Genomic DNA, 14,225 nt, shown 5'->3' with positions numbered 1-14,225 from the left:
CCACGCAGCCGGCCAGAGAGAAGCGGCCCTTTGAAGGGGAAACCGCCGCTTCTCTCTGGCTGTGCGGCTGCCCCTGCTCCTGTTGAGTCCTCCGCCCATGTTTGCGGGGCCACATTCCGAAAGGGGTTGGGGGGGGAAGATGGATAAGGGGTCGAGTCCTGGAAGGGGGCGGTCAGGGGCAGGGGGTCCTGGAAGGGGGTGGTCAGGGGGTGGGGGGGGGGTGGATGGAGGGGGGTTGGTTGGGGACAAGGAGCAGAGGGGTTGGATGGGTTTGGAGGTTCTTAGGGGGGCAGTCAGGAGGCAGGAAGTGGGAGGGGGTGGATAAGGGGTGGGGGGCAGGCTGTTTGGGAGGGGGCACAGTCTTCCCTACCTGTCCCTCCATACTGTTTTGCAACCCCAATGTGGCCCTTGGGCCAAAAAGTTTGCCCACCCCTGATCTAACTCCATTGCTCTTATTTGCTTTCTGCTTCCTTTGGATTTATTAGGTGTGCCTAGGGCCAGTAAGAGAGAAAAGCAGCCAATGCGTGGGACTGTTTTTACAAGATGACCCATAATAACAAAAAAGAAATGTTCTGATGGAAAAAAATCTCAATATCTTCCAGATTTGCCCCTTAACCTAGGGCGCAATTGTTTTCAATCCTTCTCATTTGTGGAACAAGCAGCACCCCTACCGACCTCTGCCAGTGCACTTCAATCCTGACCTACAGCCCTCCTGCTATTTCAACTCTGGAAACTCCACACAGTTCTGCCAATGCTGCTCAGTCTATTTACTCTAGTACGATAGCTTCCCCTGCTGCAGCAGTTCTAAACCCCCTGCCCTTCACAGCTCTGCAAAGGTACCTTAATCATGGCCTGCAGCATCCCTAGTGTTCTAGTCCTGGGCTCCTCTTGAGCAGAGGCTGCTATCTATGCAGGATTGTTGAGTGGTGGGGAAAAGGTCCAATAGATTTAAGTTTGAAGTGAAGGAGTTATGTTTGAAAGCTGATAAGCCCTGTGCATCTGCTCACTGTGCCTCTTAATCATTTCACAACAAATCCAATTAAGGAACTTATTAAAAAATGATTTCAGGAAAGCTGAAAACACAATTGTAATTACTTCTCCATGACAAACACACTTTACCTTTCTGGCTAAAAAGGATTTTTAGCTCTAACTAGAATATAGTAGATAACACCGGATGAAACTCAGATTCATCGAGAAAAGGGATCAAGATAGTTAAAACAATAACTTATCTGTGATAAAGGTACGCACGGATGTGTGATGTGCCTAAAATGACTGAATGGGATCTGGATCCGCTCTCTCAGCTCCTGAGCCCAGCGCAAAGCCCCAGCTACCAAGGACATGTTCCTGTGCACGGGAGGGTAGCCTGGATGAAGACAAATATAACTTAAAGTGAGGATTTGAAGGTATTTACTACTCAGCTCTGCACTGTATATCATCCCCAACAGCAGAGATCCCACTGACGATAACATGTCCATTTAACATTCCCCTGATTTCCTAGGATTTCTCTTGGAACCGAGCATTCTGGAATCATGATATAATCCTGGAGCAAAGGCAGGTTCTAACTGCCTACTTGATGGGGGATCCCAGCCAAGGTCTGTCTCAATCTCTTTGCTCTGCTTCGTGAGTCATTAATGAATTGGGAACAACGCTTCACAGCAAAGTCAACAGGTCCTGAAAGAATTGCAGCAGCATCTGGCAAGGCAACTTAATGGCATGTTGTGATTCTATGTAACACTAGTGCCTCATGGAACATACGGTCTTTGATTAAATGGGGTGCCTGATCCCCTGCCTTGCAGAACCAGTGCACTCCAGACTAAGAAATCTGCAGAGCTTGCCAGTGCCTGAGGACCTTGCTGTGCCATCAGTCAGACTGCAATAGCAGCAGTGGTGTTGCTGGGAGCTGTGTGTGCAGAGCAAGAGCAGCACAGAGCTGAGAATGTTCACATCTTTTACACAATTCAACAGATTATTTCTACTGACTTAGAACAACTTGCAAAGCAAACATGGCCAGTGATGTCCTGGCCCCATTAACATCAATGAGAGTTTTGCTGTTTGCTTCAAACAAGCCAGGATTTCACCTCACATATTTAACCTAGTGCCAAATAACCTTTTTCACCTGATTCCTTCAAGAAGTTTAGGATGATTTATTACATCTTTGCAATCATCAAACTAGGGGTGGCAAGTGTTTCTAACTCACGCATCTTTAAATGTGTTTACTTAGGATTAAAATATTTTAAGCCATAAATATTTTCAACCACAGTGCATTAAAAGCAGAATAAAACAATAACTGCAGCACCAATATAGCAGAGCCCACAGTGACACAATGTGGATCACGGTCCCCGTCTAGTGGCAGCCCATATATAGACAGGTTCCTGAGTCAGTTTCAGCAGCTGAGTTACAGAGCCTGCTTCTTTAACTCAGGCACTAGAAGCTCATACTTTAAAGTCCTGAGGTCCAGGTTCATTCCCTGCAGGTGGTGTGATCTGGGCATCATTCAAATAGCTAGTGTTTGATTCTGATAGGAGCCTGTCTTTTCTGTCCTGTGTCATTGTTCATGGATTGAGTAAATCCATAGTTAAGATTTTCTGCTAATGCACTTTGCATTTACAGGTTTCAGGGGAAATGCTATAAACTCACATCCAGCCACTGATCAAGTCTCTCTGTGCAGACATGCAAGTCCCATTAACTAGGAGGGGCAGTTACATGAGCATGTGGTTATGGGAAAAACTCCTTCCTCTCACAGGCTCGTTGGATGTAAAACTAAGCATGTGTTACCAATCCCAATCTAAATTTCAGGTAAAGTGGATAAAAAAATCATGATTTTAAAAAGAATCTGATGACTTTTAAAACAAATTTGAATCAGTTTTTTTTTATTTCAATTAGATTTTTATTTATATGTTGCTAGTTCTTTAATTTCTTCTCATTTTGTAGACCTTGGCTGATAAAGTGATGCTTTTCAGAGTTGGTCAAAAAATTTCCACTGAAACCTTTTTGCAATGGAAAATGACTTTTTGACAAAACAATTATTTTTTTCCAAAACATTTTTGCTTTCATCAAAAATTTTCAGCAACTGAACACACGTACAAGAAGCAAGGAGAATAATCAGAAAGAACTGGAATTAATATACAAGCTAAATTATTATTTAATTGGTGTCACAGAGACTTGGTGGGAAAGGTCTCATGACTGGAAAATTGCTATAGGGGGATACAGCATGTTCAGGCAGGACAGGCAGAATAAAAAGAGAGGAGGTGTGACATTATAAGTCAAAATATATACACTTGTTCTGAGGTCCAGAAAGAGATGAGACTCAGACCAGCTGAAAGTCTCTGAGTAAAGATAAAAGGGTTAAAAAGAATAGGAGTGACATGATGGTAGGGGCCTACAAATCAGAAAGAGGAAATGGATGAGGAACAAACAACAGAAATATCCAAAACATAAGACCTGGTAGTAATGGGGGACCTTAACTACCCAGCCATCTGTTGGAAAAGTGATACTGCAAAATGCAAAATGTCCCATAAGTCCTTGGAATGTATTAGGGACAAATTTTTGTTTCAGAAAGTGGAGGAAGTAACCAGGGAGACAGACATTTTAGACTTGATTCCGACCAACAGGGAAGAATTGGTTGTAAATCTGAAGGTGGAAGTCATCTGGGTGAAAGTGAACATGAAATGATAGATTTCATGAATCTAAGGAAAGGGTGAGAGCAGCAGACAAAGACAATGCTCAAAAAAAGCAGACTTTAACAAACTCAGTGGACTACTGTGTAAGGGCCCATGGGGGAAAAAAAATCTAAGGGTTTGAAAAGGAGTTCAGGAAAGCTAGTAGGTTCTCAAGATGACAATATTAAAAGCACAAGTGATGACTATCCTGATGCAAAGGAAAATTAAGAAGAATAGTAAGAGGTCATTATGGCTCCCGCAGGTGCTCTTTAATGACCTGAAAATCAAAAACAAATCCTACAAAAAATGGAAACATGGGGTAATTGCTAAGGAGGAGAACACAAGAACAGCACAAGCATGTAGGAAAAAATCAGAAAGGCTAAGGCGCAAAATGAGTTACACCAAGCAAGGGACATAAAAGGCAATAAGAAGACGTTCTTTAAATACATTAGGAGCAAAAGAAAGTTAAAGGAAAGTGTAGGTCCACTACTTAGCAGGAAGGAGCGCTAATAACAGATGACATCAAGAAGGCTGAGGTGTTTAAAGCCTATTTTGCTTCCTTGTCTTCACTAAAAAGTTTAATGGTGACCAATACCCAACACAATTAATATTAACAATGGGAGGGGCCACACCCTCACTCTTGTTGACAAGAGGCAAGTGAGTTCTTATGGGCTCAGCCAGCACTAACCAGACACACCTGTAATGTTTACTCTGCCTGGGGGGAGGGAGGCTGAAACAGGAAAGCCTGCCACACACTAGAGGAACATTGCTGTGCTTCAGAGACAGCTGACTACAGGGACAGATCAGCAAAGAGGAAGCCAGTCACAAACCCTGCCACCCCCAAGACTGCACTGACCAGGTACAAAGCAGGGGTTACCAAAGGAGGACCTGGAAGCAGACCCTAACCCTGATCAACTCTAGAGCCTGCAGATAAGCCAGGCCCCAAAGGGATGACCACAAAATTGCCGAAGAGTCTGATGACCTTTGTCATTTTCTTTTACTCTGATTCTCCTTCTCCCAGAGGAGAGAGAGGGAAAGGAACCTTTTTATTTGTCATGTTTGAAGAATCTCTTGTGTAAGCAGCCCACACCGTTATCTGGCTGGGACTCAAGGGGGCCCTCACCCACCACAAACAACAAGGGGGAAGGAACACAAGCCAAACCAGGGTAAGAATAGGTTAAAGACAAAGGGCTTGGCTACACTTACAAATTTGCAGTGCTGCAGCAGGGTGTGAAAACACACCCTCTCCAGCGCTGCAAATTGCGGCGCTGCAAAGCACCAGTGTGGTCAAAGACACAGCGCTGGGAGCGCGGCTCCCAGCGCTGTCCGTTATTCCCCACAGGGAGGTGGAGTACGGACAGCGCTGGGAGAGCTCTCTCCCAGCGCTGGCGCTTTGACTACACTAAGCGCTAAGTGTAGCCACAGCCTGACTATTTAGATAAGATGAAGGTATTCAAGTTGGCAGGGCCTGATGAAATTCACCCTAGGATACTAGGATAAGGAACTAGCTGAAGCAATCTCAGAACCGTTAGCAAGTATCTTCAAGAACTTAAGGAGGATGGTTGGGGTCTCAGGGGACTGGAGAAGGGGAACCCAGTACCTATGTTTGACAAGGGGAACAAAGAGGACCCAGTTAATGATAGACCAGTCAACCTAACTATGATACCTGGAAAGATACTGGAAAAAATATTAAACAATCAATGCATAAACATCTAGAGGTTATAAGGAATAGCTAATACAGATGTCAAGAACAAATCATGACAAACCAACTGAATTCCCTTCTTTAACAGCCTAGTTGATATAGGGGAAGCAGCAGATATGATATATCATGATTTTAGCAAGGCTTTTGACACAGTCCCACATGACATTCTCATAAGCAAACTAGGGAAGTGTGGTCTAGAGGAAATAACTATAAGGTGAGTGCACAACTGGTTGAGAGACTGTACTCAAAGAGTAGTTATCAGTGGTTTGCTGTGGAACTGGGAGTGTGCATCTAGTGGGGTCCCACAAGAGTCAGTCCTGGGTTCAGCACTATTCAAAAATTTCATTAATGCCATGGATAATTGAGTGGGGAATATGTTACAAAATTTGCAGGATGTCACTAAGCTGGGAAGGGACTGTAAATTCTTTGGAGGACAGGATTAGAATTCAAAACAACCTCAACAAATTGGAGAATTAGTCTGAAATCAACAAGATGCAATTCAATAAAGATAAGTGAAATACTTTGCACTTAGGAGGGATAAATCAAATCCACAACTACAAAATGGAGAATAACTGACTAATACTGCAGAAAAAAATCTGGGGATTAGAGTGGATCACAACTGAATATATGCCAACAATATGATGCAGTTGCCAAAAAGGCTAAAATCATTCGGGGTATATTAACACGAGTGTTGTATGTAAGACACGGGAAGTAACTGTCCCATTCTACTTGGTATTGGTGAGGCATCAGCTGGGATACTGCGTGCAGCTCTGGCCACCACACTTAAGGAAAGATGTGGACAAATGGAAAAGAGTCCAGAGGAGAGCAACAAAACTGATCAAAGGTTTAGAAAACCTGACCTCTGAGGAAAGGTTTAAAAAACTGGGCATGTTTAGTCTTGAGAAAAGACTACTGAGGGGGGACCTGACAAGTCTTCAAATATGCTATGGGCTGTTCTAAAGAGGACAGTCATCAGTTGTTCTCCATGTCCACTGAAGGCAGGACAAGAAGCAATGGACTTAGTCTGCAGCAAGGGAGATTTAGGTTAGATATTAGGAAAAACTTTCTAACTCTAAGGGTAGTTAAGCTCTGGAACAGGCTTCCAGGAGAGGTTGTGGAGTCCCCATCATTGGAGGTTTTTAAGAACAGGTTGGCCAAACACCTGTCAGGGACAGTCTAGGTTTACTCTGTCCTGCCTCAGGTGGATGTGAGGACTTCTCAAGATCCCTTCCAGCCCCATATTTCTATGATTTTTATGGTTTTGCGGTTTTCATTTTTCTGATCAAATATTTTGCAGCCATCATTCCCTGATCAGCTTTAATGTTCTTGTTGCTTTATTTAGAGTTTCCTAATTGTTAGCAGAATTTCAGATTTTACACACAGACTTTTTCTACTAAGAAGTTTAATCTTTTTGTAGTTTATATTTTTGGTTGAATGCAGAATATTCTGGAAAAGTATCAAGTGAGGGAAAGAACTATTGTTTTTAATGTCTGAGAACATACAGGAGAGTTTTATACCTAGCTGAAGTGTTGATCTCACTTCTACATCTGATTGGTTAAATTACATGCCTGGGGTGTCCTTTCACTCCCCCAGAACTCATACCAATCACAGCTCACAGATTAGACTCTTCTAGCAAATACTCTGTGGTTCATAAGATTATTAACTACAGGTCTACACATGTATTTTGTATTATTATAAGGGAATTGAATAGTTATTTAAAATATTTAAATTATTTAATATTAATATTTGAGTAAATATGAGATTAAGTACATTTAGCACACTAAGAATAATTTATAATTTTAAGAGTGATCATGTTTAAGAGTAAAGAGGAACGGTAAGTGGGGAAAAATCACATTTGATAAGAGTTTGTAGCAAAATAATGTTAAGATTTTCAATATTTTGTTCTTTAGCAATCCGTAAAATGCTCTAATATGGTGAAATTGAAATAAATTAGTTGAAAAACATGCATTCATAATTTTTATTATAATAATTATATATTTTAATCTAAAACTGCACTAGTACATATTTTCAAATTAGTCTGAGGATTTGTAAAACTGATTTAAGAATATGATTTTAAAAAAATATCAGATTTATATCTTGATTAAAATCAATTCAAATCATCTTGATTGCTCTGCTCTTGTTTCTGGTCAAACAATTTTGCACAATTACTAACACGAACCTAGCTCCATCTCCTCCTGAATATGCCTTGAGTAGATCAATTTAGCGTCATCCAGGTCTCTGTCTAACATGGTGATAAGCCGAGGATATTTGTCAGAGGCACTGGCAGCTATCACTGGCCGTTCCAGAAGGCTCCCAAATATGTCCAGCAACTAGGGAGAGGAACAAACAGAAAAGAAAAGAAAAAAATCACAGCCCCAGCTTCTCCAGCAGCCCCTGGTTGCTATGATCCTCTTTAAAGGCCATGAACTCTCAATACTGTATTCAATAAGGGACGGTTTTGAGAAAGAAAAAACTGCACTGATCACACTCATTTTTCCAGAAAATCCCATCTCTCGTTCACAAGCATTTCTCAAGCTTTCTCCATAATATGCAGTGCATCTCAATCATCAGAGCTGGTCAAAATTTGTCAAATGAAAATTATTTTAATTAAAAAAATAGCTTTTTTTTCCCAAAAATAATTTTTTTTACCCCCCCCCAAAAGTTGACTTTTTTCCATTTTTCACAACATTTATCATCAACTTTTTTATCCAAATGTTAGTGAAATCATTAGTGACATTTTCACTCACCGAAAACCATGTTTTTTCATAAACAAAAGATTTTTATTTAACAAAACCTTGGGGTTTTTTTTGTAAACACCACATTTCAGGAGCCATAAAAATATCAATAAAATCATTTCATGAAATAGTCTTGAAAATGAAAAACGGGTCCATGTGGAACCCTGCTAAATGGGACCAACATTGACCTTTTGAACTTCCTCACCAAATGTTTTGCCATTGTTCTGCCAGCCCCAGGAGGACTGAGAGTGGGAGTGTCTTGTGGACTAGCTCCCTTCCCAGTTCACCTCCCAACTCTTTTGTTCCTCTCTCTGCCTCTACTTCTCCAGCTGGTCCTCGCCTGCCACACTGCCCTGGAATAGCTGCCTGGCTCCTTATTTCCTTTCTATCCCAACTGTTCCGGTCCCTGGAGGCCGCTGGCCGTTCTAGTCCCTGAAGGCAACTCCTGTTTCCTCCCCTCAGAAATGAGACGCCTGGAAACCAAAATAAGCAGCTGCAAACAGGGAGGAGAGCCAGCAAGTTATTCATGCACCACAAACAAGTGCTCTGCGGACTAACACTAGCCCACAGGCTGCAGTGTGGGAATCACTACTCTGTTGGCTTGTATAGCAGCACAAATACGCAATGCATCTCCCTGGGCATCCAAGCTGTCACCTTATTAACCCTTCACAAACAAAGCAACAAACAAGAAACCAAATGGTGTATTTTAGCTAGAGAAATGCTTTGCGTTTAGAAAAGCCGTCTGCGTGTCCGGAACATGGCACTGTCAGAGCACAGCTATGGGACAGGCAGTTAGTTTGGGAGAGGATGGGGGGACCTGTACAAAAAAGAGCTTCATTTCTTTGGCAAGAATCACAGACCTTGAAGGCATGCTCCAAGCCAGCTGCATCATCAAAAGCCTGGCTGAAAATAGTCCCCAGCCTTCTGTCCATATCTTCCACTTTCTGCTTAAAGTCAGAGGCATCATGTTCGAACTCCTAGGGAAATGGAGCACATCAAGCTGTTATACAATGTTAGAGTGAGGAACGTTGTCCTTGACAAGAATCACTCTGCTTTGGACACTGTCCTCCACCCTTTTCCTGCATGTCAGGAGCGGGAAAGGGCAGATCCTCAGCTGGCGTAAATCAATGAAGCTCCACTGACTTCAATAAAGCATCACCATTTTACCCCAGCTGAGGATCTGTCCCTAAGTATCTACAAGCCCATTTGTCCTGTGCACGTTCATGACTTGAGTGCTGTTATTTTCCAGTCATGCAGACTGTAAAAATGTTTCTTTTGGGGAGTGCACTGTAAGTCACATCTCTAGGTCAGAAATCTTGCAAATGCACTTTTGCTCTGATCACAAGCTTACTGTAAATGGGACCGTGTTGAGGCAATTCCATTATCTTTCAACCTATTCTTCATGCATCAATTTTAATAAATGCTTTGAAGTTTGAGAGAGAAAACTAGGTGGTGGTGGGTTTTTTTTTTTAAAGGTAAATAATTTTGAACCACGCACAAAATCACAGGGACTTGGCAATCGGTCAGTCAGATTTCAGGCTTCTTAACCTGGACAAAACTTCTTAGCCTGCATCAGCAAGGGTCCTGGCATTTTGGGTCTCAGATTTTCTCTAGATTCCCTTCCAGCACTAGCTCATGGCTGGCACAGCTGTATAGGGGCCATAGCTGATTCATTAACAAATGTGGTTCGGAAAATCCCGTGAGAGGCAGGAGAGAACAGGATCCAAATCCAGCCTCTTCCAGAGGCAGATTTCTGATCCTAGCAGCCACTTTTGTGACTTCCCTCCCCAAGTAAGAACTGTCTGGAACAATATCAGTCAGACAGCTGAGCTCAACTGTAAAACCCCGACAGCTATCACAGATGTTAGACATACCATAGAGACTCTACTGCTGTGGATTGCAGATGGCAAGACACAGCCAGTGACCAGAGGGGAGTCCTTCTATTACCTCATTGGCCACAGCCCCAAACTGGACAGTTCCATTTACTAATACTCAGGGAGGGAACGGTTATTTTAGCTTGTCTGTAATGCACCATTACATACCTATATCACAGTACAAGAAATAAATATAATTCCATACAATAACCATGTCAAAAGAATATCAAGCTCACTGAGGGACTGAACAATAAAAAAAATGTCATCTGCAAGGTGGCCTGTGCAACCTTAACTCTGCCCTTTGTACATATGCATAACACAGTCTTTAATTACATGAGCATACAGTGTAATTCCACAGGACCCATGCCTCCTTGAGTGAGCAGGGAAAGAAGCAGACACCCAAGATATTTTTATCCTCATTGTTCAATGTGTAGATTGCCCCACGCACACACGCACACATGCACACACATGTTGCCTCGTTCATGTCAGCCATCCCTCCCTTCCTTCTTCACTACATGCTATCCAGCTTCTGCAGTGCATGAGACGGGGGGACCTATGGAATCTTGGAGGACTTTTGCTACTGTGATCTAAGCCTGTATCACCTCGAGGTTAGGTTATGCAGTATGCTCCATGTGCACCTAGACCTTAAATCAGCTTGGTGACTGAAGCTGGCATAGAATGCAGCTGCTTGCTCATTAAGCAGTGCATCTCCCTGGCAGCACACGGCACTCATGCTTCAGGATCGGCACTGGCTGCCTTTTGGTTTCCAGGTGGAGTTTAAGGTTTTAATCTAGAACGTGCCAAACCATCTGCGACCTGCTTTGAGATCTACTGATGAAAAGCACCACAGGTACCGGCTTCCTCCTTGCCCTGGGGGTGCTCAACCCCTGCTCTTCCCCAGGCCCCGCCCCCACTCCACTCCTTCCCCTATGCCCCACCCCACCTCTTCCCACCCCCATCCTGCCTCTTCCCATCCAGTTCCGCCTCTTCCCCCGAATACGCCCCAGCCCTCATTTCTCCTCCTCCCCCCAGCACCTCCTGAATGCCACTGAACAGCTACAAATTCATTATTAATTAATATTACTAGTAGTACTTTTATCTGGAACCGTACCTCTCTCCCATGCAATACCACGGATCATCACTGTGGCAGTTTAGAGCTTTTATAATTCCTTCCTTTGCACACTGGGACAGACCTGGAAGTGTGCTGCTAACTAGCTACAGTGAACAAGCAAACCAGTCAGTGAAGACACCAACCATCATGACTGCAATCGCAGGATGAGGTGAATGATGGAAGTAATCAAAATCAGGAGTTCCCTTTGCATGATATTGAACGGGGGTCGGCAACCTTTGGCACGCGGCTCGCCAGCGTAAGCACCCTGGCGGGCCGGGCCGGTTTGTTTACCTGCGGCATCCGCAGGTTCGGCCAATCGCAGCTCCCACTGGCCGCGGTTTGCCGCTCCTGGCCAATGGGGGTGGCAGGAATCGGCGAGGGCCGAGGGATGAACCAAAGTAGTGGTCAAAACTTTGCTACTATAAAGCAAAATCAGGCTGTGAACAAGAGGCAGGCCCTGCTCAGAGAATCTGGCAAGAACAGGACTGATATTGCAAAAACGCACATGCCTAAGAGGTGCTAGGCACAGAGCATTCACGCAAACACATTCCAGAAGGGTAGTACCAGAACACCCCATACTAAAAATGGTATAAACACATTCCCCAAAGAGAACAGGAACACACTGACCCATCCTAAAGATAAGGCCAGGATGACAGTTTGATGGATAAAGATGTACAAGGTAATGGGTGGTAACTGGCTACGTCACAGGGCATCAACTAGTTAAGTCAGAGGGGCAGTACATAACTTGTTTGTATTAATGTATAAAAAGATATCTCAGAGGGAGTGTCTTTGGCTGGCCTAGGGGATAATGGAAAGTCCCGCCATTAACTAAGCTAGTCCATTGCAACAGGCATACATGTGTTAGTGTACCTGAAACCGTTGAGCCAGGACATTAGAACCGTGCTTCATTGACAATAAACCTGACCAAGTGCCTTTGCTACGAACCGAGTCTGTGATTATAGGACAGTTTGATGGGAGCCTGCTATACAGGCTATCTGGCCAAAGTCAGTACAGCACGCAGACAGAACACACACATGGCCAAACATCTAACCACAATTCTGCTATAAGTGTGTAAAAACGTACCCACTGTGGAAACCCAGGTTAGAATACAGCCTTTTCATGCAACCTGCCAGGGCCAAAAGCACCCTTCAATCCATGGGCAAAAAAATCAGGAAATGATGCACTGAGGGAGGAAGAGGCTGGAAACAAAGCTAGAGAATTTCAAGTGGATTTGGGATTTTTCTAGAATGAACATGCTTCTTTGAAAGCATTTACACACAGTTAGTTCTCCTGGAGTCCAGTACCACCTACCATGTTGTTTGTGTCGAGACAGTCATAACTTTGGTCTGAAAGTACTTTGTACACCTCCTGGAACTCTTCATACATGCTCAGGACCTGCTGGCTCAGCGCCTTTCCTCTTATCCCACTAAACTCTAGCTTTTCCAGCTTCATTATGTCCAAGGCTGTTGCTAGGAGATCCTTCAGAGTCAATTAATAGAGGAACAAGTTAAGATGTTGACAAATGAAGATGTAAGTGATCAGCAAGTGCTTAGTGCCTGATATGGACTGACATAGGGCTGGCTACAGCACAAGCCCGTGCATCTCACAGGGGCTCTGTAACTCATGGGCTGGTCATATCTTCTCCTTCTCCAACCCTGCTGCTAGAGCTGGAAGCATCTACACCCTTTCCACCAGTGGTGATGCAAAGGGAGGCAACTTGAGGAATGGTTTAGTCCTTTCCTATTTCTTCTCAGAGACTTTGCAAATTGTGAAGTCAGTCTTGGGCTGAAGATTAGCCAGAGGGAAGGAAATGAGATACAGGGGGGAGAGAGAGGGATAGCTCAGTGGTTTGAGCATTGGCTTGCTAAACCCAGGGTTGTGAGTTCAATCCTTGAGGGGGCCATTTAGGGATCTGGGGTAAAAATCTCTTTGGGAATGGTCCCACTTTGTGCAGGCAGTTAGACTAGATGACCTCCTGAGGTCCCCTCCAACCCTGGTACTCTATGTAATGTAGGGGGTGGGGGCATCTATTAGATCTTCTGCAAAATTTCAAAAACATCTAAGGCCTGGGTGCACAAAGGGATTTAGGCACCTACAAACCTGTTTTGGAGACCAATGTCATGTACAAAACTGCCACCAAACCCTTCAGGTGCCTAAACTCACTCAGAGCCTAAGATCTTGCAGTAAATGTTCCCTAACACCTATGTCCCTACCTCTGACCATATGCCCTGCTGCCTCCCTGTGGGCATCTTGCCACCTAATTCCTACCTAAGCCGCAGAGTGATTCACAAACCATGGGAAGAGATGGAGATAAGAACCAACGTAGCCACCTAGGACCAGATTTTCAAAGGTATTTAGGCACCTAAAAATGCAGATAGGTGCTTTGTGGGATTTTCAAAAGCAGCTAGGTGCAGACTCCTGAGATCAAGGGGAGTTCTGCACCTGGGGTTGAATGCTGCCCATTAATTTCATTTGGTGGCCCCTAGTTCTTATGTTATGGGAACAAGTACATAACGTTTCCTTATTCACTTTCTCCACACCACTCATGATTTTATATACTTCTATCATATCCCTTAGTCTCCTCTTTTCCAAGCTGAAAAGTCCTAGCCTCTGTGACAAACTGGGGGTTTTTCTTGGGTTTTCTGTGTTTTCCAGTGGGTTGCATGCAGAGACAGTAGGACTCACTGTCTCCAGGTGTTACTTGTTTAACGAGGTGAGGGGAGAGGGAGTTTGTTGTTACAGAGGACCAGAGAGGGAACTTGGGACCCCGGCCGATGGCCTGGAGGATGGAGACCCCAGCGACTGGTGACCTGGTGCCCTGGGGACGCAGCTCAGGAGTCACAGCCGGTTCTGGCCAGTGGGAGGACAATGGACTGTGAAGAGAGGACCCCGGTGACCTGACCAGACAGTTCTAGCCAGAGGGGGCCAGAGGAGGGCTGAGAGGAGAGGAGACCCAGGCCATCCTGTTTACAACCCTGGTTACCTGGAGAGAAGATAATGGGCAGAGGCGGGGCTTGGGGCCCGGGATATTGGAAGCCCAGCTGGGAAGCATTGGGGCTCTGGGCTGGAGAGGGGGAGCAGGCAGAGCCCACCTGGCTGCAGGGGAACTGGGATATGCTGTGCTGAGGGAGGCCAGGCCTGAGG

General features: G+C 44.3%; 1 protein-coding gene across 4 annotated transcripts in view; it reads right to left on the bottom strand.

Moving 5' to 3' along the window:
• Positions 1 to 14,225, bottom strand: part of DNAH9 (dynein axonemal heavy chain 9) — a 370,057-nt gene that overhangs the window by 335,500 nt on the left and 20,332 nt on the right. For all 4 annotated transcript variants that reach the window (XM_039501323.1, XM_039501326.1, XM_039501324.1 and 1 more), the window contains exons 6-9: positions 12,393 to 12,560; positions 8,957 to 9,073; positions 7,541 to 7,691; positions 1,249 to 1,363 (exon numbers count right to left, since the gene is read on the bottom strand). In XM_039501323.1, coding sequence (XP_039357257.1) covers positions 1,249 to 1,363; positions 7,541 to 7,691; positions 8,957 to 9,073; positions 12,393 to 12,560 — 551 coding nt within the window. The remainder of the gene's footprint in view (positions 1 to 1,248; positions 1,364 to 7,540; positions 7,692 to 8,956; positions 9,074 to 12,392; positions 12,561 to 14,225) is intronic.

Source organism: Mauremys reevesii, linkage group 15 (genome assembly GCF_016161935.1).
Source record: "Mauremys reevesii isolate NIE-2019 linkage group 15, ASM1616193v1, whole genome shotgun sequence".
Taxonomy (NCBI): domain Eukaryota; kingdom Metazoa; phylum Chordata; order Testudines; family Geoemydidae; genus Mauremys; species Mauremys reevesii.
This window is presented reverse-complemented; position numbering and strand designations above follow the sequence as displayed.